The sequence below is a fragment of the Nuphar pumila genome, chromosome 15 (genome assembly GCF_984573655.1).
Source record: "Nuphar pumila chromosome 15, dmNupPumi1.hap1.1, whole genome shotgun sequence".
In the NCBI taxonomy this organism is placed as follows: domain Eukaryota; kingdom Viridiplantae; phylum Streptophyta; class Magnoliopsida; order Nymphaeales; family Nymphaeaceae; genus Nuphar; species Nuphar pumila.
The window spans coordinates 20,726,969-20,753,834 of NC_143263.1; the positions used below are offsets into that span (position 1 = coordinate 20,726,969).

General features: G+C 40.0%; 2 protein-coding genes across 2 annotated transcripts in view; one reads left to right on the top strand and one right to left on the bottom strand.

Annotated features, from left to right (window-relative positions):
* Window positions 1-22,631, top strand: part of LOC149814750 (E3 ubiquitin-protein ligase KEG-like) — a 51,791-nt gene extending 29,160 nt beyond the window's left edge. Inside the window, exons 10-16 of the mRNA XM_089988726.1 lie at window positions 7,492-7,616; window positions 18,168-18,272; window positions 18,389-18,622; window positions 19,887-20,220; window positions 20,309-20,497; window positions 20,629-20,934; window positions 21,019-22,631. Of these exons, the coding sequence (XP_089844852.1) occupies window positions 7,492-7,616; window positions 18,168-18,272; window positions 18,389-18,622; window positions 19,887-20,220; window positions 20,309-20,497; window positions 20,629-20,934; window positions 21,019-22,266 (2,541 nt within the window). The 3' untranslated portion in view covers window positions 22,267-22,631. The remainder of the gene's footprint in view (window positions 1-7,491; window positions 7,617-18,167; window positions 18,273-18,388; window positions 18,623-19,886; window positions 20,221-20,308; window positions 20,498-20,628; window positions 20,935-21,018) is intronic.
* Window positions 22,632-24,756: 2,125 nt separating this feature from the next.
* LOC149814751 (ethylene-responsive transcription factor WIN1-like) lies at window positions 24,757-26,104 on the bottom strand. The gene is made up of 3 exons (XM_089989897.1): window positions 26,025-26,104; window positions 25,292-25,450; window positions 24,757-25,258 (listed from the first exon to the last, which is right to left on the bottom strand). Exons 1-3 carry the CDS (start codon window positions 26,102-26,104, stop codon window positions 24,913-24,915), a joined length of 585 nt encoding a protein of 194 aa, XP_089846023.1. The 3' UTR covers window positions 24,757-24,912.
* Between the last annotated feature and the right edge of the window lie 762 nt (window positions 26,105-26,866).

Sequence of the window (26,866 nt, forward strand, 5' to 3'; positions counted from 1 at the left end):
TACATGATCGGTGCAGATATACCCAGCTTGAACCAAGTCTCGAACATAGTGACAGTCAACTTCAATATGTTTAGTCCTTTCATGAAACACTGGGTTGTTGGCAATATATGTAGCAGCCCTATTGTCACACATCATCAACATAGGTAGGGATACTTTTACCTGAAGCTCGGTCAAAACTGATTTTACCCACATAATCTTAGCTGCGGTCTGGGCCATCGCTCGGTATTCAGATTCAACACTTGACCTGGCTACAACAGTTTGTTTCTTACTCCTCCAGGAAACAAGATCTCCTCCCACAAACACACAAAATTCAGATGTTGACTTCCTATCTTTAACAGACCCCGCGCGTCAGTGTAAGCAACAACGTCCAATGAGGGATTTCGTTTAAACAACAGACCTTTACCAGGAGATGACTTTAAGTACCTGAGAACCATCATAGCTGCGCATCCCAATGAACTTTGGTAGGTTTGTCTATGAACTGACTGATTTTACTCACGGCTAATAAAATGGTCTAGTAACAGTCACATATAACAACTTACCCACCAAGGATCTAAAGTTGGTACTATCCACATAGTCTGACTTCTCATCGAACATGTGAGTTTTGGGATCCATTGGAATGTTAGCTGGCTTAGCTCCTAGCATTCCAGTCTCTTTTAATAAATCCAACACATACTTTCTTTGCGACAAAACTAAGCCCTTTTTGTTTCTTGCAACCTCGATACCCAGAAAATATTGAAGGTGGCCAAGATTTTTAATAACAAAGTGTTTCTGAAGATGATCCTTTGTTCCAGAAAGATCTTGGGCACTGCTCCCTGTTAATATGATGTCATCGACATATACCACCATAACAACAATTCCAGCATTGGTTTTCTTGATAAACAAGGAGTGATCTGAAGCTGACCTGACAAATCCAAACTTCGACATTACCTCAAATAATTTGTGAAACCATGCCCGAGGGCTCTGCTTCAGGCCATAAATAACCTTCTTCAACTTGCACGCCTTCTGATACTCCCCCTGAACCTCGAAGCCTGGGGGTTGTTGCATGTAGACAGTTTCATGCAAATCCCCGTACAAAAAGACATTCTTGACATCCAACTAAAACAGGGGCCATTCATGGTGCACAACAACAAAAAGAACGAGACGAATAGTGCCAAGACGAGCAACTGGGGAAAAAGTTTCAAAAAAGTCAACCCCATAAGTTTGAGTATAGCCTTTTGCAACCAATAGGGCTTTGTACCGTTCAATTGACCTATCAGAGTTATATTTAATGCTATATACCCATTTGCAGCCTACAATATCTGCATCAGTGGGAGGATCAACCAAGTCCCAAGTGCCTCGAGACCGTAGGGCATCCATCTCATCACGCATAGCCTTCATCCATTTGGAGTCGAGTAGAGCTTGACTGTGATGAAGCAGAACAGAGGAGGCAGACAGAGCTGAAATAAAATTCTCCATAGATGCCCCAAGGTTAACTTCTGAAACAAATTGCGAGATGGGGTGGAGAGTGCATTGTCTCTTTCCCTTGCGCAAAGCAATGGGAAGATCATCATCAGAAGCAGAAACTGCAGTATGCTCAGAAATACTTACCTCAGGAGAAGGATATAACAGAGGCATGGAGGTAGGTGGTACCCTGTGAGAGTATACTATGGGAGGGTTTCGATAGCGAGACATCCCATACGATAGAGCCAAGGACTGAGGAGGAAGCGACTCTAACAGAAAGAGAGGAATTGGCAGAGGAAGGGAATCACCAAAGCTCTCTTGTAATCTTGGAGTAGTACTCGAAAAGTATGGAATAGACTCAAAGAAGGTAACGTCGGCACTGACATACTCTTTATGAGATATAGGGTCATAACAACGATATCCTTTTTGGTTTTTAGGATACCCAAGGAAAACACATTTAATAGACAGTGCAGCAAGTTTATCTCGATCAGGACCCAACTTATGCACAAAACATACACATCCAAAAACTTTAGGGGGGATAGGAAAGAGAGGAGCCTCCGGATGAAGAATTTGAATTGGGATCTGGTCTTCTACAGAACTTGAAGGCAATTTATAAGAAAGCCAGAAGTCAAAACCGCATCGCCACAGTATGAAGCAGGCATATTGGATTGAATCATTAGGCACCGAGCAACATTGAGGATTTGTCTATGTTTCCTCTCAGCCACACCATTTTGCTGGGAGGTACGGGGTCATGTAAATTGAGGTTGAATCCCATTAGCAGAATAGAATTGAAGCAAGTCTTTGGATTTGAACTCAAGAGCATTATCAGTGTGAACAATTTTAACACACACGTCAATTTGAGTTTTTATCTCAGCAATTAAAGATTTAAGAATGACAGGACCTTGAGATCGATCTTTTACCAGGAACACCCACGATAACCTTGAGAAGTCATCAACAATAGCTAGATAATAATGACACTGAGTTCTACTCGGAATCCTACTCGGACCCCACACATCGACATGAAGAAGACCAAATAATCCTTGACTTGACGGACTCTGACGGGAGGGAAAAGAACTTCGACAATGTTTTTCCAATTGACATGTTTCACACTGAAAGGAAACTGAAGGAGGTATATGAGGAATGACACGACGAAGTTTTGTCACTGGAAGGTGACCCAGACGATGATGCCACAATAGAGGACTTGAGGATGATGAAACAACAGAATAGGCCGAAACCTCCGGTTGATGTAGGTAATACAGACCACCTTCCTCATAGCCGCTACCAATCATTTTCCCCGTCAGCAAGTCCTGAACTGTGCACCCCATGGGATAAAAAATCATCTTACAATTCAACTCTTTTGTCATTCGACTGACGAATAATAAATTCTGTGGAAACTAAGGAGCATGAAGAACATGCGACAATTGAAAGGTAGGGGAAATAGATATGTTTCCCTGCCCTACAATTGGGGAAGAGCTCCCATTAGCAAGAACTACCCCTTTTTGATCAGTCATAGGATTTAAACTTAAAAAGTTACTCGAGTTTCCGCACAAGTGTCTGGATGCTCTAGAATCAATGATTCACCTACCACCTTGGCCAGATAGGCCATCACCTGCCAAGCTCGCAACCTTCGCAACAGAAGACTTCGAAGAGGATGAGCATAAAGCAAGAAGCTTGTTATATTCAGCCCGACTAAGAGTTACATAATCATTGGAGTAATCTGCGTCTGATTTAACCACTTGAGCCATAAGAAAAAGTAATGGGTTAAAAACGAATAGGTACAATCACATGCGCACACCAACAACCAACTATGAAACCGACTATATCTCGATTGGATTTTACCAATGAAATCTGAGACACACGATTGCTGCCTGTTTAGATCCACACTTCAAGTATAATTTTAAAAGAACTTGACCAAAACCTTCCACCTCAACAAAGGATTGCTATAGAATGTATATCAATACCACACATCCAACATGATAAAGATGTGTTTGGTTCATACCTGAAACTGCGACACTTCCAGCTGACAATGGTAGACTCAACTCTCCACCACAACAGTCAATCTGATATAAACTCAGATCAGATCCACAACAATAGACTGAATATCACGACCCATTTCATAACTGAATAATACAAATTCGAACTGATCTACTCAGCAGTTGCTACCATAGACAATACCAAGACCGTGACGCGACTGGTTCATGACGGAACTTGCAGACTTGTTCGACATCCACGCTACCACCATAGATATGATCAGAAGATGCAGACAACTAAACCCCTTTCTGGATGATCTCAGCAAAACTATTGAGATGCTTATACACCAGCAAATCAATATTTGAGCAAGCATATCAAGTTGGGAACCTAGGTGTTGGTCTGCAGTAGACGACTTCAATTACACCAAAAACAAATATCAGATCTGAATATGATCTGACTTAACATCACCACGTCAACCCACTTCAACTTAGAGACTGCTGATCGCCAGCACCACAACGATATTAACAGCAACAACTCACGACCACACCAGATCAGATCTGATCACATCTTTAACACACCTGCAATGAAGACTGATCTGGTCCACACCATGCGATAGGCTCAAAATCACCACCAACTGCAACCTCGTCGAAGCCACGACTTCAACACACAGATATTAACCTGCTGCTCCAGCTTGCCAAATCACGATGATCCATATCTTTACACAAATCTGCGTGGATCTTATGCCCACAACTACCTTACCAATCAATCAGATCCACACCCTATTCAGATCAATGACATATGTGAGTCATGCCACTGCAAAGTCAGATCTGCGACCAGATCTGTTTCACTTCTACACTTTTCATATCAGCAACAAGACCTTTTCACGACCACACAACTCACGACTACTGCACTCAGATCTGAGACTAGATCCGATCCACGACTTCAACCTCAACCACAAGATTCAGATTAGATGCTAGATTTGAATCACATTGACAACATCAACAACTTTCAGATCTGCGACAAGCCAGATCTGTATTAGGTCCACAACGTTGACGGCGGCTGCAACTTTGATGTTCTCCAGACGCCACCTGATGATCTTCAGCTACCCAGAGATATGCCAGACTCTGATACCATGTTGAAACCACGATTGAGTACGCAGGAATCGAGAGAGAGAGAGAGAGAGAGAGAGAGAGAGAGAGAGAGAGAGATGCGAAGGTCCAGACCCACGAGTGGGAGCAGGGGGGCAGTGTGGACAGGTCTGGACCTGCGAAGGTCCAGACCCGAGTTCGTGGAAACGAGCCCCGGGCCCGGGACAGGGAACCATCCTTTGGGTCCCCGAGAGCGGGACCATCAACAACTGTTTCAACCAATCAGTGAACAAAAACAACGTTTTGCAGCTGTTGCTGAATTGGCTGCAACATTACTCTCAGTCCTCTACTTGAGATGGTGCAAGAAGCGGCAGGTCTTCCATGATAATATATCAAGCGGAAAAATGGTGATCTTGAAATCATCAGTCATGCAGTCTCTTACCTTTGAGGCTTTCCTCAAGAAGCCAATAAAGCTATTAAGCAAGGCCATTATCGGACCCGAAACAAATGACTTAGAGGAGTGGAGTCGAGATCCTGAAAGCTTTCATCAAGAGCAGGATCTGTTGCAGAAAACTGAAAAGCTTAGGCCTTGTGTTGAAGCTCTGTTCATTATGTTATTTGAAAATCATAGTAATCTTCTAGGCCCTTTTGTGGTTTCCACTCTTCATGTAGCAATGATTGGATTCTCAGAAATAGAACCTGAAATACCGACTGCCTTATTTCTCAAGGAAGCCACCTATGGTTCTGCTGGACATACATATCACGAACTGTCAAAATATCACAGCTTCAAGACTTGGTATGAAGGGGCTTTGTCTCTTGAACTCTCAAATAACCATCCTAATCAGCGAATTATACATTGAAAAGTTGCATGGATTTTTGGAAGATGGGTTTCAGAGATCAAAGGCGGCTTAAGGAAACCAGTGTGGTATGCTTTGATTATCTTGCTCCAGGATAACGATCTAGCAGTTAAACTTGCAACAATTTGGTCGCTGTATTCTCTTATTGATGATGATAACTGTTACGAACTAGGTCCTTCTGATTGTTTCCCAATGTGTTGGAGTCTGTGTTTCAAGTTGTTTGGAGCGGTGCAAATGTTTGAATCGAAGGTGGTAGTTTCAAACTTGGTATCTTTGATCGTTGAACATCTTGGTGATAGAATCATTCCATTTGCAAATGAGCTGGCTAAGTTTTTTCAGAAGTTATAGGGTGAATCAGCTGATGAACTTTTTTTTCTGGAGGACAATATGCAACTATGGGGAGCCACAGTGATTCAAGCACCTTCAATGGCACTGCAGCTACTAGATCTCTTTACATACCTTGTGGCGATTATGGGAAGGAGTTTCAATCACTAAAAAGTTGCAACGAATATCACTGAGTGCTACATTATCTTAGGTGGAATGTACTTTTTAAATGTTCGTGCCCAAAACTTGGCCAAACTTTTAGATGGAATTGTGAACAGTGTGGTGACAATAAATCGTCGGAGCCGTCTTCTTCCCAACCCGGGGAGAATGATGCAGGACAGGCCCAAAATAATGATGCAGAGCAGGCCCAGGCATCACAGACCCAACAGCATGCAGACATTGTTTCGGGTCTGGGTCCGGACCCGAGACCCAGATCCAAACTGAAGCTCTTTAAATAAGCTGCCTAGGGTTTCGTGAGAAGACAGAGAATATTGAAAACACAGTCGTCTTTTCTGTTTTGGTTTTCTTTTCTTTCCAGCCATTTCCTTTACAGAGTTTTGCTCATTCCTTTTTCATTTGTCTTCATTCCGTCAGTACTATCTTTTTTTTATTAAGCTCGTTGCTTTACTTCTGTCTGTTCGTATTATTAGATCGTAAGACTGCCATTCCATTAATACATTGTTCCCTGGATTCCATTGATCCTACCTTTTATTCTCTTCAACGGAACTTCTTTTTTTTTGGGTTGTCTGATAGTGCACAGCCGTGCATCATAAAAAGGAAGTGGCACCCACAGCCACCCATCGGTAGTGCAGAGCCGATCCTTTCATTGTATCAGCAACCATCTACGTCAGGCCTGTTACGAGGTTATCACTCTTTTTTTTTTTCTGCCGTGGCGTCGAGAAGCAGCAGTGTCAGCATCGTTATCGTGAAAATATCGCACCATCGCTGCATCAAGAACTCAGGTTGTGTACCCAATCTGGTGGGAAAACCCCCAGATCTGTTATGTCATTTAAAAAAATAAACTATATGCAGTGGGACTCAAACCCCCAGTGCCCCACCATATTCCATGAAACACTTAAGGCTTTCCACTACACCAAGATGCCCTCTGTTGGGAAGATTTGGAAAGAAACATATCTATATCTATGTTGTAAAACAGATTCCTATAAAATGACCTGACCCAACACCAATCCTACTTGTTAACAAGCCGACCAGGTTCATGTTTGGGAATTTGAAAAGAACATATGGGTGGGTATGATTTCCTTTGTGTCCGACCCGGTAACCTTACTTATGTGGGCGAATCAGGGCTGACCCGACCCATTTATAGCCCTACCTCAACTACCAGGTACAAAAGAGCCTTAACATAAATGAACCCTTCCTCCTCTCTTTTTATAAAATTCTGGGGGGTCTATTTATTTTTCTCTTTGTTTCTTAAACATAAGTAACCATCAATTCATCCTGTTTGTTTCTTAAACATAACAGTCAGCTCATCCAAACAGCATCTTGTTTAAAATAAGCATAACCAATATACCTAAAAATTATCTTAGTTGTTTACAGCTTCCACTGCATAATTTGTCCATATATAGATCTATTAGGTTGAGGCTTTTCTTCTGCTACTTTGTTGCATATTCCTTTAACTCATTTTTTATTGCATGTGTGCTTAATCATCCTATTTGGCCAGATGATTGTTCATATGTCTGGTCAGTTAGAAACATTTTTATGCTTTGTTATTTTGTTATTCATGGAATTCATATAAGATTTTGTTTACCATGTGTGATTTTCTTTTTTTCCTCATAAGTTCTTTTTATAATTAGGATGATGAAGGTAATACTGCTTTTCACATAGCAGCTGAGACATCAAAAATGGTGAGGGAGAACCTTCAATGGATTGTTGTTATGCTTCAGTATCCAGATGCTGCTGTTGATGTGAGAAATCACAGGTAAAATCCTCTATTAGCAAATGTCTTTTCTTATCACTTCTAGATGGTGTATTATCTTTTTTTTAGGGCATCCAGTTGCCAAAACTCTCTGTTCATGTTTCATGCTTTGTCATTACTTGCCAGATTGAGTGAGAGTGGAACAATACTTCATTGCTTGATTTAGTAGTAGCCAGTGTTGTTAAAAACGCGGTTCAAGGTGCAAAAAGCGTGCCTCGCCTCGAGGCGAGGGCCTTTGTGCCTTGAGGCACAGTAAAAAAGTGTAAAAGCATAAAGGCGTACGCCTCATGCGCCTTGAGGCGAGGTGTGCCTCACCGTGACGCGCATTAAAAAAAATTGGATGGGCCCGGACCCGAGTTCGACCCGGACCCGTATTCTCAAAGGTTCGAGAAAACCTTGTGTCTTTAAAAAAGAAACAGACGCCTCGGGCGAGGGGTAAAATCCCTCGCCCCTTCTCTCTCCACTCCGTCCCCTCTCATCCCCCGCGACCGCTGTCACCGGCGACCACCCGACGCCGGTCATCGCCTCTTCCACTTTCTTCTTTCCTCTGCTGAGAAGGTGTCGACGTCCCGCCGGCCACCACCATCTTCCTTTCTCTGTTGCGAGGGTGCCAACGACTCACTGCCACCGCTGTCCGTTCCGGCAACCTCAACCGACATCCCCGCCGCCGCCTTTCCTTTGTGTTTTCTGGTGACGTCGGAGTCGTCACCGCCAGGTAAACCCTTCTTCTTTACTTCTTTTTCTCCGTGAGGGGTCGACCGACAGAGGGCAGAGCCCCCTGTCGTCGCCTCTCTTCGGCAGGGGGTTACCCCCTGCCTTTCTTTTGGGGTCGACCGACAGGGGGGCGGTGCCCCCTGTCTTCGCCTCTCGTCGGCAGGGGTCCCCCCCCTGTTGTCGCCTCTCGTCGGCAGTGGGCTCCGCCCCCTGTCGCTTTCTTTTTCTGCAGGGGGCTTCGCCCCTGTTGCTTTCTTTTTCGGTAGGGAGCTCCACCCCCTGTTGCTCACCTTGTCGTCAGACAGGGGGCTCTGCACCCCCTGTCCTTCTTGTTTTGTTGGCAGGGGGCTCCACCCCCCTGCCATTTGCCTTGTCGACAGGGGGGCTCTGCTCCCCCTTGTCCTCCTTGCTCTGCCAGCAGGGGGCTCCACCCCCCCTGCCATTTGCCTTGTCGATAGGAGGGCTCTGCTCCCCCTGTCCTTTTTGCTCTGTCGACAGGGGGCTCCACTCCCCTTGTCGTCGCCGTTCGTCGGTCGGGGGGGGGGGGGGTCTCCCCCCTGCCTCTTTCTTTGGGTCGACCGGCAGGGGGTGGAGCCCCTTGTCGTCGCCTCTCGTCGGCAGGGGGCTTCACCCCCTATCACCTTCTGTTTTTCTTATAACATTGTGTAGTTATTTAGTTTTTTATTATTTAGCCAAATAGATTAGATTTATTTATTGTTTCCATCAGTTAGTTAAGTTTATTTTCAATCTCAGAAATTTTATTTCTTGTATTTAGATTAGAATTTAGTTGTTAATTTATTAATTATCGTTTTTAGATACATTAATACTTGTGAGACTAGTTAAAAAAACTGAAGTACATTAATACTTATGTTGAAGTTTTGTTACTCTAAATTTATATTATCTTGACAAGCGGTCTGGGTCACATAAAACAGATTATAACACATTCAAATTACATCATGCCTGTTTCAGTTTTAAATGTACATCCTGATAGCCCTCCTGTGTTTGAGTTCGGTTTCTTGCAGCACCGACCGTTGCCTCTTGTGGTGATTTGTAAGAGTCCCTGGCGCCCTCATCCATGAGGTCTACAAACCTTGAAGTGGGCATTCTAACTGAGATGCTGCTTGCTTCAATAGTGCTAGTTTTGGTGCTCCCACTAGAGCACCTTCCACATGAACCTTCTTTCTGCTCCACACAAAATTGATTTTAATGAAAAGACTTGTTTTTTAAGTTTTAGTGTAATACAATATGTTGTTTTTTAGATTTCTTTAAAAATTTGACTAAACATGAAAAGTTTTGAATGTGGTATGTGTTTTCAACTAAAAGAACTAAAGAGATCACAATCATGGGTCTGGTTTACAAAACCTGCAACAGACCAAACCTGGTTAAGATGGACAAATTACTTAAAGGACCTTTCAACTCACATTATATTTTGATAGATTTGCAACTTCCTGACTACTATGCCTTCAGTTAGCATGTTGTATATTAGTCTCTTATATTACAGAAGAGTTATGTATGCCGTCATTGTTCTGTTACTGCATGATATTAATATATATTTTGTTATATGTATGTTTGCAGTTGAATAATGGAAAAAGATGTAGGATGTGATCATGGAGTTAAAGTTCCAAATTCCACTAAAGATCCCAAACTCGTAGGACATGTAATTTGCAATTACTGTCATAAAGAGATTACAGGAGGCATCTATAGGCTAAAACATCACTTAGCTGGCACAAAACATGGTGTAAGCATGTGCGAAGCGGTTCCACCTGATGTGAAAAGATTTTTTCAGAATCATCTAAAGGATCAGAAGCAAAAGAAAGAAGAGTTAGAACAAAACAAGTTGGATATCGGTAGAATTGTTTATTATGGATCATCAATAGGCGATAATGTGAATAAAAAAACTAGTGGATCATGTAGTAATGCAAAAACAAGCCCAGGTGGTCCTATGGGCCTTTTTGTAAACAAAAAAACACGACAAACCACAATAAACACTGCTTTCAAAAGAAATGAAATAAAAAATGTATGTCACGCCATTGGTAGATTTTTTTATGCAAATGACTTATCATTTAATCTTTGCAGTAGTCCATATTTTGGTGCAATGGTATAAGCTATTGCAAATTATGGGCAAGGGTTCAAACCGCCTTCTTATCACGAGATCAGAACGTGGATTTTGAAGGACGAGGTAGATTGTACTCATGAAATTTTAAAAGAGTTCAAAAAAGAATGACCAAAGGTTGGTTGCAGCATTATGGCAGATGGTTGGACAAATGGAAAAAGAAGAAAATTAATTTTCTTGTGAACAGCTCATCTGAGACAATATTTTTGAAGTTCGTTGACATCAGCGACATGGAAAAAACTGGCGCAAATTTGTGTAAGTTTGAAGAAGTTGTCAAAGAAGTTGGTGAAAGTAATGTGGTGCAATTCATTACAGATAATGCACCAAATTATGTGGCAGCTGAGAATATTAACAACAGAAAAAAACATGTTTTGAACACCATATGCAGCGCATTACTTGGATCTTATGTTAGAAGATATTGAAAAGATATCAATTTTTAAAGATACAGTGGAAAAGGCAAAAAAAATTACAAGATACATTTATAGTCATGCATGGGTATTAAATTTAATGAGAAAATTCACAAAGAAGAAAGAACTTCTACCTCCAGCTGTCACTCGTTTTGCCACAACATATCTTACACTTCATAGTATTGGATATTATAAGAAATAGTTAAAGTCAATGTTATTATCTTAAAATTTTAAATCATCTGGTGCATACCTTTCGAGGCACACAATCTTCTTCAACAATCACCTTTCTTCTTCAATAATTTTCAACGTCTTTGATACCATGTGAAGAATCCTTGCAAACAATCAAGTTTTCAAATAACTTGATACTTCAGATACTCAAGACACAAAATAAATGCAATGTTTATAAGCTTTACACCACGAAAGAAGTGCAATAAATGCACAATGTTTATAAGCTTAAGGAGACAAAACTCCTTACTATAATACATACCTTTACAATGGGCTTACAACCCTTATTTATAAGCTTAGCAACTCATAAGAGTTGTTGGGCTGATTCCCAACAGCTCTAATTAGAGCAGTTGGGAGTCAACCCAACGTCTCTTATTCTTAACTGTGTATAATAGTCAGTGACTGATTGTTGTACACTATACACAGTCAACTACTGACCAGTGCTATTAAAAATGCGCCTCAAGGCGCAAAAAGCGTGCCTCACCTCAAGGCGCAAAAAGCGTGCCTCGCCTCAAGGCGCAAAAAGCATGCCTCGCCTCAAGGCAAGGGCCTTTGTGCCTTGAGGTGCAGGCTTGATGCGCAAATGCATAGAGGCGTACGCCTCATAGACCTTGAGGCGCACGCTTCGTGATTATGGTCAAATGAGGGTCAAAGCCCTCATTTGATCATAATTAAAATCTTGCCCCCTAGGGTCGGGGGCCCTAATTAATCTCTCGCAGCCCCTCTCTCTCTTGTCTCTCGCAATCTCTCCCTCTCTCTCGCAACCCCATGGGCCTTGAGGCGTGCACGCCTCGTGATTATGGTCAAATGAGGGTCAAAGCCCTCATTTGACCATAATTAAAATCTTGCCCTCGACCCTAACGAGGGTCGGGGGCCCTAATTAATCTCTCGCAGCCCCTCTCTCTCTCGTCTCTCGCAATCTCTCCCTCTCTCTCGCAGCCCCTCTCCCACTCTCTCACAGTCTTTCTCTCTCCCTCTCTCTCACAGCCCCTCTCCCTCTCTCTCGCAGTCCCTCTCTAGCGTCTCTCCCTTATCGGCCTCCTCCTCGCCGGAAGCAGCTGCGACGCCGGAAGCAGTCATACCCCAAGTAACCTGACCCCCTTCATTCTTTTTCATTCATGTCTGCCTCCCTCTCTTGAATCTTTGTAGCAGGCAGGGGCACGACCCCTGCCGTGCGATTTATTCCGGCAAGCCCGACCCCCTTCATAGACCTTGAGACCAAGGTTGGGAAGTTGGTTATACCAATGTTTATAGAGAAGAGCAGTGGGTAAACGAACCAAACTGAAAGCCTTGTTCGGGCTCGGTTCGATTACAACCTAGCTAAACATGAGCTTGCACAAGCTCGAGCTAGCCAAAACTGAGTTGGCTCGTTAAGCAGAACTAGGTTTTTTTTTACTAGAAGCCACAACAAAAATGAACCAGTGACCTCATTGGTTTTATCATATCTGCATAACCAGTTCATTTACTCTTATGTTTGTTGGCATATGATAAACCTAATCGTGCTCGTTTCACTTATATTGCACGAACTGCTTCTTGCTTCTTGCTCAGCTCACTGAGCTCAAGTCTGAATGAGCTTTGTACGAGCCAACTGAGTCGAGCAGTGAGCTGCTCTATTTGCTTACCATCCCTAACAGTGGGGTGAATGAGATAGCTGGATGCTAAAGCTGCACTAATCTTTTTTTTCCATAGGAAATGTTGGGGAGCTCAAGTTTGGGGACGGTTTCTCTGCGTAAGAATAAAAAAAGTAGCTTTTAATATATATTTTAAATTATTTCAATAGAAATGTATAAAAGATGCAGTAAAATATCACAAAATTATTCTTGTGTATTGATTAAAAAGTCAAAAAAATTGGTGTTCTCATGTGCTATGTTTCAAAAATTTTACAAACTCCCATCTCAAACTCTTTCGTTTGTGGGTACACCCTTATTGAGTTGGTGGTTCAGTGGCCATATTTTGAATGACCTTACTTCAGGCCACTCAGTGGCGCTTTTCTACATGAAAGATATTAGAATTAAATACATTTGCATTAGTTACATTCATTTGTGCACGTGGCAGCATTCCATTGGTGTTTTTTTCATATGGTAGTCATACCACTAATATGGGGCATATCAAAGTGCAAAGGAACTCATTAAGAAAACATCCTTTGTTCCTATTAAGGTCACAAGATCATGCTTGGTGTGATTCTATGTAAGTGGTGATTTGGTATAAAGGAGAACAAGTGAGTAGGGCGCCAATCAAAATGTCAAGATCCAAACTTTCTTGTTACGTTTGTTATATTGTGCCAAATCATGGACATGCTTATTTGGTCTTTTTGGCTGTGGTTCCCTTTGTCTATTTTTCATGTAATGTGGTCAGCAGAATGCATGATGTTAATATATATTTTGTTATATGTATTTTTGCAGTTGAACAATGGGAAAAGATGTAGGATGGGATCATGGAGTTAAAGTTCCAAATCCCACTAAAGATCCCAAACTCGTAGGACATATAATTTGCAATTATTGTCATAAAGAGACTGTAGGAGGCATCTATAGGCTAAAACATCACTTAGCTGGCACAAAACATGGTGTAAGCATGTGCGAAACGGTTCCACCTGATGTGAAAAGATTTTTTCAGAATCATCTTAATGATCAGAAGCAAAAGAAATAAGAGTTAGAACAAAACAAGTTGGATATCGGGAGAAGTGTTTATTTTGGATCATCAACAGGCGATAATGTGAATAGAGAAACTAGTGAATCATGTAGTGATGCAAAAATAAGCATAGGTGGTTCTATGGACCTTTTTGTGAACAAAGAAGCACGACAAACCATAATAAACACTGCTTTCAAAAAGGATAAAAGAAAAAATGTATGTCGTGCATTAATAGATTTTTTTTAATCTTTGCAACAATCCATATTTTGGTGTAATGGTAGAAGCTATTGTAAATTATAGGCGAGGGTTCAAACCGCCTTCTTATCACGAGATCAGAACGTGGATTTTGAAGGACAAGGTAGATTGTACTCATGAAATTTTAAAAGAGTTCAAAAAGGAATGGTCAAAGGTTGGTTGCAGCATTATGGCGGATGGTTGGATAGATGGAAAAAGAAGAAACTTAATTAATTTTCTTGTGAACAACTCATTTGGGACAATATTTTTGAAGTCCGTTGACATCAGCGACATGTAAAAAACTGGTGCAAATTTGTGTAAGTTATTTGAAGAAATTGTTAAAGAAGTTAGTGAAAGTAATGTGGTGCAATTCATTACAGATAATACACCAAATTATGTGGCAACTGAGAATATGCTAACAGTAGGAAAAACTTGTTTTTGGACACCATGTGCAGCGCATTGCTTGGATCTTATGTTAGAAGATATTGGAAAGATATCAATTTTTAAAGATGCAGTGGAAAAGGCAAAAAAAATTACAAGATACATTTATAGTCATGCATGAGTATAAATTTAATGAAAAAATTCACAAAGAAGAAAGAACTTCTACGTCCAGCTGTCACTCGTTTTGCCACAACATATCTTACACTTCATAGTATTGGATATTATATTCTTATCTTCAAATTTTAGATCAATCTAATTACTATAAGAAATCTGATGCTAAGAACATTTCTTATATTTTTCTTAATGATCATATGTTTTGGGTTACCATATCATATGCAATTAAAACTACACTGTCTCTCGTGAAAGTGTTGCGACTAGTTGATGCAGACGAACCTGCTATGAGATTTTTGTATGAGGCAATGGATAGAGCGAAGGAGGAAATTGCTTCAAACCTTGACAAGGTTGAAAGAAAATATAAACCTATTTGGGATATCATTGATAGACAATGAGACTTGTAACTTCATAAGCCTTTGCATGCAACTGCCTATTATTTAAATCCACATTTTCATTATGTTGACAACTTCAACCCGGATGGAGAAATTATGAGTGACTTTTATAATTGTGTTGAAAAATTGGTTTCTAATGCAAATATTCGGTTGAAAATTACAACACAAATCGATGCATTTAAAAAGGCAAAGGGGTTGTTTGGTAGAGAGGTAACTGTTACAACAAGAAAATTAAAAAGTCCTCGTAAGTTTGCAATTATGTTGTTATTTGTCAATATTTTTGTATGTTTTTGTTAATTATGATATTCTTAATGTTTTTATCAATTTTTTATTATTTTATTTGAATGCAGCTGATTGGTGGAGTTCATTTGAGCACAAAATTCTTGAGTTGATGAATTTTGCAATTCGAATTCTAAGTTTGACGTGCAGTGCATCGGGCTGTGAGAAGAATTGGAGTACTTTATCATTGGTTTGTGACTTTGTATTTTATTTTTTAAATATATTTTTATAAGTTTAATTATCTTATAATTGATTATCAATGATTTGAAATTATAGGTGTATACAAAACGAAGGAATAGACTTGAACAAGAGAAGATGAATGCATTGGTTTTTGTAATGTATAATATGAAATTAAGAGAGAAATATGAGGAGGAGGGCTACCAAAGACCCTATATGTCTAGATCATATAGACTCAGACGATGAGTGAATTGTGGAGAAGGAAGATCCAGTGTTGCCCAAGTTATCTCAATTGGTTGGAGGATTCATGGTTGGATCTAAACTTCGACATAAATGTCATTGAGCATATGCCTATTGAAAAAGTCACTTCACCTCATGTTTCACAAAGTGGTTCTAGGCAAGATAGGTTTTCAAGAGATCGAGGTAAAGTTATATTCTTTTTACCTAGCTATGAATATAATTGTATTTTTTTAATTACATAACATAAATATTTAATACATGATTTTTTATTGAAGGAAAAAGAAAAGCAAAAGAAGTGACTGAGGACGTGAATGAAGAAAGTGTAGATGATGAAGTGTGAGAGAATGAAGATGAAGGAGATCCTATTTATATGGATTCTTCAGATATGCTGATGTTGAAGACTTATATATTGATGATGACGAGACACAAGAAGAGCCTAGGCTCTAATTCATATCATAGAGCTATTGGTCATTTATATGTTTTTGAGGTCTTTTAGTTGTAATTGTGAATGTTAACACTCTCATTTTGAAGAGTTCTGGACAAATACATTAACATTTGGTTGTTAATGTTAACATGCATTTTCTAATTATGACGTGATGTTGTTAGTGCTAATATGCATTTTGTTGTTAATGTTAGTTTTTTATTAAATGAATGCTCATATTTTATTTCTTAGATACATAGATCAAGTTGCATTAATGTTACTTTTACATGTTAATCTCATATTTTTTCCGTATTTATTTGAGATTTTTTATTTCGTGTTGGTTGGTGCTTCATCAATAAAGCATTTCTTATTTATTTATAATTTTAGATAATTTTTATAGCTTTTTTAAGTTTAATTTTTTTTTTTGAGGCTTATGCTTTGCGCCTCGAGGCTTACGCCTCGCCTCAGATTTTGGTGGAGCGCCTCGCTACGCCTCAATGCTTTTCACAACACTGGTAGTAGCAAAAATTAGAAAAGGGTGTTCTACTTTCTAAGTTGCTAAAAGCTCGCATAGTTATTCGCCTACTCTAGAATGTGGCCTGAAACATATTACATCTTAGATGCATGGTGATACAGCATTAATGTCTCAAGACAGCAAATCAAATTTCAAAAGTTAGAGATGCACTCTGTGACCCCTTGGGCAAATCCTTGAGGAAGACTGAATATGGTGATTGATTAAATGTTGAATAGTTTCATGTAGTTTTTTGCCAAACATTATGAGGCACAATCCATTTACAAGGTTAATACAAACCCCCATGAATACATCTTGATGTCCTGTGACCCCAGCACAATCCATTTACAAGGATATAATGATGCCATTGCATTGTAATATGCTTTTACAACTGTCTTATACAGGGCAAATGCCTGAGCCCATTTTCCCTAATTTCTGACAGCAGATGTCTCACACTCATTTTTTCCAAAATAAGTTTGCTTAGATTATGTGGTGCATCATACATAACATATAAATTTTTTGCAAATTAAATGGAAAGAGATAATATAAAAAAGTATGTAACTATAGAAAAATAGGAGAAATTTAAGATTCATTTGAATCACAGTCACAAATATTGTTCTCAGGAATTTCTCGACAAGAGAAAATATTGGGAGACTTTTAAAAAACTTTTTTTTCTCGAAAAAATCTTGGGGCATTAAGAAAGAAATAGGAAATATTATATGATTAAGATTAAAATTCTAAAATGTTTTATAAGTAGCTAATAACTAGGTTTTATGGATAAAACTTTATTTAAGAATTAAAGAATAAAGATAATAAATTGGGTTTAGAAAATAGAAAGGGAATGGGTTTGAAAAATACAAAGAGAATAATCATGTATCAATCAGGATGAGGAGGTAGGGCTCCTCTCATGTTTATTTAAGGAACCCCCGCCCCCCTTTCTTTTCGTATTTGGAATATGCATAGGAGTGCTGCTCTGGGATTGCCATGTAAGCTCTCTTCATCAAGAGCTTTAAAAGTAGCAATTTTCCTTTACTAGAAAAGGGAAAGTGAGATTGCCACATAGACATCTTCTCTTTAATTAGGAGTTTTCAAAATGGGCAAAGGTATGAGCTGTCCCCCTAAAAAAATTTATTTGACGATATTGTCTATTAATTCACGATAATAAACCGACAATATTGCAAGATATTGAACATAAGTGAAATTTTGAAAATCTCGTGATATTATCAGTATAATCTTGTTTTGTGAATAAAATGTGAAAATATCGCAAGATTTTCAAGATCTTGGCGATATTTGTGACTATATAAATATTTGAGATGATAATTGGCTAAAATTTGAAACAAAATTTATCACAAGCTCAGCACAATCGATCTTGCAGTAATTGGGTGTATTTCAACAAAAGGGGGCTGTTAACCATCAATTTTTTTGAAACAACTAATAAGAATTTTAAGAAAATACAATCCACAAGCTCAATTTGTAAATAAAATGGAGAATTTGAATTTAAATTTATGAACTCCATTTTGTTATCTATACTATAAATTCTACTTGTGATTTTGATTCAGAGTGTTTCACAAAATGTGGCTTTTTTGGTTGCCCTCCTGTTTTGCTTTCCTGAACCAATATGCGCAGTTCTTGCTGATTCATCTTTTGTTCATGGACAGTGGGAAGACTTTACGTAATTTTTTGGAGGCTCTTCCTCGAGAGTGGATTTCAGAAGATCTCATGGATGCTCTCATAAGTAAGGGAATTCATCTTTCTCCAACCCTGTAAGTGTAGAGTGAACATTCTTGTGATTTGTGTTATCATGTCACTGTTTGAGTGAGGGGTGGCTTGTTTTGTTTCTTTCCTAAATATTGACTACGTTGCTTTCGATGGTATCTAGTTATGACATAGGAGACTGGGTAAAGTTCAAAAGAAGCATCAAGGAACCTTCTTTTGGATGGCAAGGTGCAACCCATAAAAGTGTTGGCTTTGTTCAGAGTTTTCCAGATAAAGATGTCCTCATTGTCTCTTTTTGCACCGGAGAAGCTCGTGTTCTGGTTAATGAGGTTGTGAAGGTGATTCCTTTAGACAGAGGACAACATGTGCAACTCAAACCGGATGTAAAAGAGCCAAGGTAATTAGCAATATTTTTTCAAATTTCATAGGTCAAAAGTTTCTTTTTTGAAAGGGCATGTGTTTTCCAAAGGTGGTTGCCATCATTTAACTTGAACTGTATATCTCGTTATCTAAAGCTACTCATTTAATGCATTGGCATTCTGCTGTTATTCCTTGAACAGCAACATGGTTCTCTAATTTTCTATTCTTCATGCGTTGTTGCTATGTTATTTCATCTAGGAATATGATATGCATTACAGTTTATAATCCCTGAGGCAGTCATTGTTAAGCAGCTCTGACCATAGGTACTGGAGGTGTTACCATCTTGCAGGAAGCATGCGTTGTATACTTGAGAAGCTAGTTCCCATTAGAATGGGAAGCACAGTGCTTATTTATAGCAAAAATGTTCTCTATTGGGGAATTAAAATAGATTCTAGTATCTAATTTGTAATTAATTGATTAAGATGTATAAAAAATCTATCAGATTATTTCACTAAAAGATGTTATAAAATATTAAGAGATGTACATTAAAATTTATATTTGTATCAATTTATGTCCGAGACTATCTTTGGTATAGTAATATTCTTCGTTGGACCCATAAGATCCTTGTAAATAAAGCTGGGCCTTTTATAAACCAGCCTAAGATCTGGAACTTGTACATATTAAAAATGGAGATTTTACTAGGTCAGTACTTCTCCAAAGTCGGAGCTGGATCTCGTCCTGACTAAGCCAGGTCAAGCCAGACCTGGTACCAGCGCTGAAATATGAATCCAGTCTAGACCCACTAAGATCACTCAGGGCCGTCCTGTTGACAGGCCTATTTAAGTTTTTTTAACATTTGAAATTTCAAAAAATCCACTTTCTAAATTCTGCACTCCCCAACTCACTTCTCTTTCATTTCCCAGTCCTCACTTCACATGGCCCCTAAATATACTAGCCTTTTGCTTCCTCTTCCCACATTCCTTGTTAAAAACCTTGTTTCTTTTCTGTTTTTTTTTTACTTTAAATTCATTGGGCTTGGACCATGTCTCGGAATCTGGTCTGTATAGCTGAAATAATTGGCATAGTTATTTTGGTGGAATTTCAATCTAATTGTAATCTGGTGGATTAAGCTGACAAGAGGTTGGCTTCTGTGGTCAGTTCATTGTTGTATATTCATTACTACTGCACATTTCTGCAGCATACGCTATATGTTCTTGCAGTATTGTTCTTTGGCATGATAGGATTAATTTGTCTTTGCCTTAAGCAACTGAGCTACAAAATTATGATGTTTTTGCTATCAGGTTTGGGTGGCGTGGTCAGTCTCGTGACAGCATTGGAACTGTACTGTGCATTGATGATGATGGGATTCTTCGTGTTGGATTTCCAGGAGCATCAAGGGGATGGAAAGCTGATCCTGCCGAGATGGAAAGGATTGAAGAATTCAAAGTTGGTGATTGGGTGAGGATCCGCCCTGCTCTTACTATAGCAAAACATGGTTTGGGACCTGTAACACCTGGAAGTATTGGGATAGTATCTTATATCAGACCAGACTGCAGTTTGTTGTTGGAATTAAGCTACTTGCCAGTTCCATGGCATTGTGAGCCGGAAGAGGTTGAGCCTGTTGAACCATTCAGGGTAAAAGCTTTTGACAGCCATTAATGCCATTCTGTAGGAAGCTGTTTATTTGTTTCTCGCAATTAATGATTGTAGTATCTTCTTGTAGATTGGTGACCAAGTCTGTGTGAAGAGATCTGTAGCTGAACCAAGATATGCCTGGGGTGGTGAGACACATCACAGTGTAGGCAGAATAAGTGAGGTAGGAAGTAATGGATTGCTCATAATTGACATACCAGGTCGACCTATTTCATGGCAAGCCGATCCTTCTGACATGGAGAAGGTGGAGGATTTCAAGGCAAGACTTTTTCATCACTGTTTTGGTTGACTTTGTGATCATTTGTCAACATTGCAACTGTTGATTATTATAGTTATTATTTTTTGTTTTTGGGTGGATTTTGTTTGTTTATACAAGCCTCTGTTGAGCAGGTTGGGGATTGGGTCAGAGTGAAAGCTGCTGTCTCATCTCCAAAATATGGATGGGAAGATGTCACAAGGAATAGCATTGGCATAATCCATGGTCTAGAGGAGGATGGAGATATGAGTGTTGCATTTTGTTTCAGGAGCAAGCCTTTCTGCTGCTCTGTGACAGACATGGAGAAACTGCCACCCTTTGAAGTGGGAGAAGAGATCCATGTGATGCCATCTATTATGCAGCCACGGCTTGGATGGTCTCAGGAAACACATGGCACGACAGGGAAGATTGCAAGAATTAACATGGATGGGACACTTAATGTGAGACACGAGTCTTCCTTCTTGTGTTTATGGCATTGTGTTTGACAGTTCGTTTATTTTGAACTTGATGCTTCTTTCGTGCAGGTGAGAGTGGCTGGAAGAGCAAGCTTATGGAAAGTTGCTCCAGGAGATGCAGAACGGCTGCCAGGCTTTGAAGTCGGTGACTGGGTCAGGTTGAAGCCTAGTCTCGGAACAAGGCCTAGTTATGATTGGCACAGCATAAGCAAAGAAAGCTACGCCGTAGTTTACACAGTGCCTGATAATGGTTATCTGGAGCTGGCTAGTTGTTACAGAAAAGGGAGATGGATGACACACTACTCGGATGTTGAAAAGGTTCCCTCCTTCAAGATAGGGCAGCATGTAAAATTTCGTGCTGGACTTGCAGAACCAAGATGGGGATGGAGGGATGCTCGCCCTGACTCAAGGGGTGTCATAATTGGTGTACATGCTGATGGAGAAGTGAAGGTCTCTTTCCCTGGTGAGGCAGGACCATGGAGAGCAGACCCAGCTGATCTTGAGAAGGTGGACATTTTTGAAGTTGGGGAATGGGTGAGGATAAAACAAGATGTGTTGGAGCCGAAGAATGGTTGGAAGTCCCTAAGGCCAGGAAGTATCGGTATAGTACAAGGAATAGGATATGAAAGTGGGGATCTCATGAGTGTTAATGTGCTTGTTGGGTTTTGTGGGGAACAGGAAAGATGGGTTGGGCTTCCAAGTGAGCTTGAGGGGGTCAGTGCGCTCAAAGTTGGGCAGCATGTGAGGGTGAAACCGTGCATAAAACAGCCGAGGTTCGGGTGGTCTGGCCATAGCCATTCTAGTCTTGGAACCATATCTGCAATAGATGCAGATGGTAGGCTCAGGATTTATACACCTGCAGGTTCAAAAGCATGGATGCTTGATCCAGCAGAAGTCGAGAGGGTGGAAGAAGAGGAATTGTGCATTGGGGATTGGGTGAGGGTTAAGGCCTCGGTTAGCAGCCCAACATACCATTGGGGGGAGGTGACTCATGAAAGCATTGGCTTAATTTACAGGATGGAGGACGATGGAGACCTCTGGGTGGCGTTCTGTTTCTTGGAACGGCTATGGGTTTGCAGGGCTGGGGAGATGGAGAAGGTGAGAGCATTTAAGGTGGGCGACAAAGTGAGGGTGAAGAGCAGCGTGGTAGGGCCGAGGTGGGGTTGGGGGATGGAGACACATGCGAGCAGAGGACAGGTTGTAGGTGTGGATGCAAATGGGAAGCTGCGTATAAGGTTCCAGTGGAGGGAAGGCAGACATTGGATGGGAGATCCTGCAGACATTGAGCTAGACCAAGACACTGGACCTAATAAATAAGGTTCACTACCACTTTCTCATTTCATGCATCCCTTTGGTTTGAAAGCGGGTGACTCACATTGATTTATCATATGCATGGCATTAAGCCTCTCACAGTGTGTAGGTATTTGCAACCTATCCTTTTATGGTTTTACCACTAACCAGAGCGGCTCACAGATGATTTTTCCTTGTTGTGTATGCGGAGATGCAGGTTAATTTGGATTGCATGCTTTTGTACCAATAGATAGGGATTAGTCATTTGTTGTGTATGTAATACTCTCCCTCTCTCTCTCTCGTATGTAACATCATATGCTGTGTACAAATTGGGATTGATTTATTGGACAGACAAATGAGCCAATACTAATCATGCATCTTTTTGTGAGCAACTGTGGAATCATTGTCAAGGTGCAATACTTGAGTTTTTTGTTAATGTAGGTCCACTGGTTTTCTGAATGTGCATGTTTAATGGAGGTGTAGGTTTACTGTGGCTCAGAAATCGTGGTCACTACCAGGGGATCTTGTGTTCGAATCACATTTGGGGCAACCCCTAGTTTGACTGTCATGGCATCTAAGCATAAACAGAGGATCAGTCTGTATGTGCAGGTATTGCCCATGCTCAAGTAAACCTTGATAAGGTCTAATTCGACTACCGAATTTGAGCATTTCTGAACTGATTTGCATCAACTTGGAGTGATGATTTTGGTGTGGTGTAATGAGTTTAGCCACATTTGAATTTATGAAGAACCATATACCATGCCAATTCTGGTCTGTTTGCTGGGTGAAGTGAAAATGGGAGATGAGACTGGATTTATCAACTAAATCCATTTTGAGAAGGGTATCGGAGGAGCTTGGACGGTGTCGGACATGCTTACATGACATGGCAGGTTCCAAATAGATGTGGACTGTGTTTGTAAGAGGTAAGTGGAGGAAAGTGTGAATGTCGTTTGGGAACAACCAAACTTCAAATAATATAAATTTCAAATTTCAACTCCTCTAATAAAGAAGAGGTATTCACAACTCCTTGAATCACAATGATTCCTGTGGGTTCCTGAATTTCTGGAGGTTCAAAATTTTTACCCCATTTACTTCAGCGAATCTTATATTCACCTCTTTTACCCCATTATTGATTGCAATAATGGTGCAGTCAAGAGGCTTACAACTGCACTCACCTACAATCAAGCATGGTGAGGAATTAGGAGTTGAAAGCCTGAATCCTTGAAAGTGTTACTTATGCTTCCAAACAATAGAGGAAATCCACAACTCCTTTGAAATCCATCTCCCTTGAAGTCCAGTTTTTGTAATTCCCTGGACTTCTTGCAAATCCCTCCAACACCGGTCCCCAAACAGAGCCTAACAGTGTGGGTTTAGGGATTCCCCATCTTGCATCTTATCTATCCATCTCGGTTATCATCTCCAGCTCCCAAACAAAGCCTGAGTTGCCTATGTATTGGGTAAAGACACTGTCTAAGGTTTTGTGTGCATTGGGCAAGATCTAGATTTCATTTGGTTGGTTTATCTGGATCCCGTCTGATAATTCTGTTTATGTGAATTTCATTTGAACAATCGAAGTCTGATAATAATTGATCCACATCTGGTTTCAGGTTGCTGTCCTTGTCTAAATATGATCATCCCATATTTTTGTTGGTTTTAGTGGATCTTATGTTGGGATGTAAATGGGTCAAATTTATTTTGGATGTGGGCATTTCTGAATCTAACGTAATCAGATGCTGATTTGGATGAGAAAAAGGTAAACTGAATCCAGATCCAATTAGCTAATCAGATATATTCTGTCATCGAATCAGATTATTAGTCAGATTTGTATTTGAATGAAAAACTGCATATTGAATCTGAACTGATAATCAGATCCAACTCGCTTTACAGAATCTGACTAATTGTATTCAGATTCCATTTGATATTGAATCCAAACCCAATCCATTACATCCCTAATCTTATAGGCTTCAACCAAGGTAGATCTATTTCTATATCTCACTGAGCCAATTTTCTAGTATCCTGTTCAAGTCCATGAAGGGTCCATATCATAGCCAACTCCCCTTATCCTATTTGTCTAATGCGGCTATGTTGAAGGCCACAATAAGGTTTGAGGATTACGAGATAAGGAAAGAAAAAAAAAGCATTTTAGTAGAACAAGCTCAATCCTGTTCAATAGAAAGCACATTTGTTTGTCAATTAATGCAGCTCTGACTATTTTTATCGTGTGTGGCTTCAGTAAATAGTATATTGGTCTTCTAGAAAAGTCAGGCATAAAAGAAGTTTCATAAAGTCTTGCATATTGGTTATAATATGAGCTCACCTAGGCCTCCAAGTTAATGAATTTTAGGTGAGTCTTTAGTTGTGTCCATGGAATGACAGTCACTTCCGTGTCCATTAAACACTTCCAGTACATCCCATCATCCAAGGAAATTTCCATACTACATTTATTTATACCAAAGGAAAGACTAAAAAGGAAACAACATACCAAGAACTGGTATCCAATTATATAAAAAGAGGATCACATTTAAGTCTTACAGATCTCAATAACAGAGGTAGATGGTGTCTGACCAAAGTAGAGAGTTTAATTACTCGTGTATTAGGTGAACTCAAAACCAAGAAACATTTGATACTACTCAAAGGGAATGGTTTAAGGGTGAACCGAGACCAACAATGAGTTTAGGCCAGATCATGAGGCTCTACCTCAGTTGCCTGAGACAAAAGTGGGTTTTCAAAATTCAGTATGAATTCTTCACTCATGAGTTCTTCCACCATTTGCACTGCGATTGATTCCTCATCCTCCCACCCCTCATTTGATTCTTTAGGTGATGGTGACAGTTTCTTACTCTGTAATGTCCCCAGCTCCATTCTCATAACCCAATTTGAGTCTGAACTGCTGCCAGCACCCTTCCTCCAAAGTCCAATGCGTAATGCCTCCGGATCGAGACGAAGGCATGTGAGTGATGGTGATGCCGTGTGATGAAACTTGGCAAGTTTTGAAGTAAAAGTGCTTATGTTAAGAGTGCTCATGTTATAAAGAGACTCTTTAGGCAGTGACAATGAAGAATTACTGCCAGAATCATCTTTTAAGCTTTGAGAATTGTTGATGGGGAAGTTGGTCTTAGCATTTGGTCCATTGATCAACAATGCAGCTTCATCATAAGCCTTAGCAGCTTTCTCAGCACTTTCAAACGTCCCCAGCCACACTCTCCTCTTCCTGTGTCATTAGCCAGACAGTAACAACAGCAAAGAAGCCATCAGCAAACTAACCCACATACTGGGTGAGATTGTTTTTTCTGGTGCATTACCGGTCCACATTACATGATCCAAAGTCAGATTCCATCAGTTCTATTTGAATTGAATCGATTCATATGGAGAAAGTGAATTAGAACATCAACTTACCTCCACTATCTACTTTCTAAACTGGACTTGGATAAGCACCATGCACATGTGAATTAAGTGAACAGGAGAAATGGAGTTCTTTTTTCACAAGTTCAAGAATGAATCTACTGAAAAAACATTGTCAGACATCTTTGATCGCCCATATGGACCATATACTGTTGACATGCTTATGAAAAATTAACCATGTAGCTCAGTTGAACTGAACACAGAAGCGGGTGATGAATCTCTGATCAGAGAACAGAAAAAGTGAATTTCTTTTTTTCATAAGATCATGAATGAATCAACTGAAAAAACATTGTCAGACATTTGAACGCCCATATATATAGACTATGTACCATTAACATACTTATGAAAAACTAACTCTGTAGCTCAGTTGAACTAGAACTTACAGAAGCGGGTGACGAATCTCCGATACCCATGATCCCCAGTGTCTTTGCCTTACTCCTCTTAACTTGCTTGGTCTCACCATGGTGCAGTATGCAGCTTAAAGGACGGACAATAACAAAGAAATAAGGACAAGCTAAATAAACAGACTAACTCATTGGACTAGAACCTAGCAGATGAAGTGTATCAAAAGAGGACTTGATTTTGTCAGCGACCCTTTTGATAAGGCAGGGAATTACATAATTTATTGTATATGAAAACAGTTAATAAGTGCATAACATTGTGAATTCCATTGCAGTATGTAGGAGAAAGAAGTGCAAGTGATTATTGAACAATTACAGTATAGATGCTTTATGAATGTGGTGTTGTTTGTTGAGTAAAACAGGCAATTGATTTCCTTGTTAATGAGAAAGTTGAAAAAGTTCACCTAACCTCCCTTTCGTTGCTATGTGTGGTCATGAAAATATAAATCTTGAGAAACAATATGCAGTGGTTATATGTAAGATTTGGGGAAAATATATATGGCTCCACCTACCATATATCTTCTAGCTAGGCATGTGTGGTCCAATACTTTGGTCCAAGCACTCTTCACCTTGAGTGGTTGAGAAAAACTTGTAGGGCTATGTCCATAGGGTCTGCTTTCGAAAAATCTACATGAAACCTTTTTTTATAGATAATAGAGTTAGGGCTAGGCAGACCACTACCGGTTCATTGCAACTAATGCATGCTTGGGCCGAGTGGTTCAGACACGGAAAGGGTTAAGTCTAAACTGGGTCAACTCGGGTAGACAGGGTGGCTCATGGTCTGGGAGAAAAATAGGTTCTTCAAATTGGTATAGCAGAAAAAT

Excerpts from the sequence above, each read along its gene's own strand:
- LOC149814751 (XM_089989897.1), bottom strand. The coding sequence starts at position 26,104 with ATGGTGAGACCAAGCAAGTTAAGAGGAGTAAGGCAAAGACACTGGGGA. Across the intron at positions 25,451-26,024 it reads GAGATTCGTCACCCGCTTCT|GAAGAGGAGAGTGTGGCTGG; the intron begins GTAAGTTCTAGT and ends CTAATGACACAG. Across the intron at positions 25,259-25,291 it reads TCTGGCAGTAATTCTTCATT|CACTCTTAACATAAGCACTT; the intron begins GTCACTGCCTAA and ends TTATAACATGAG.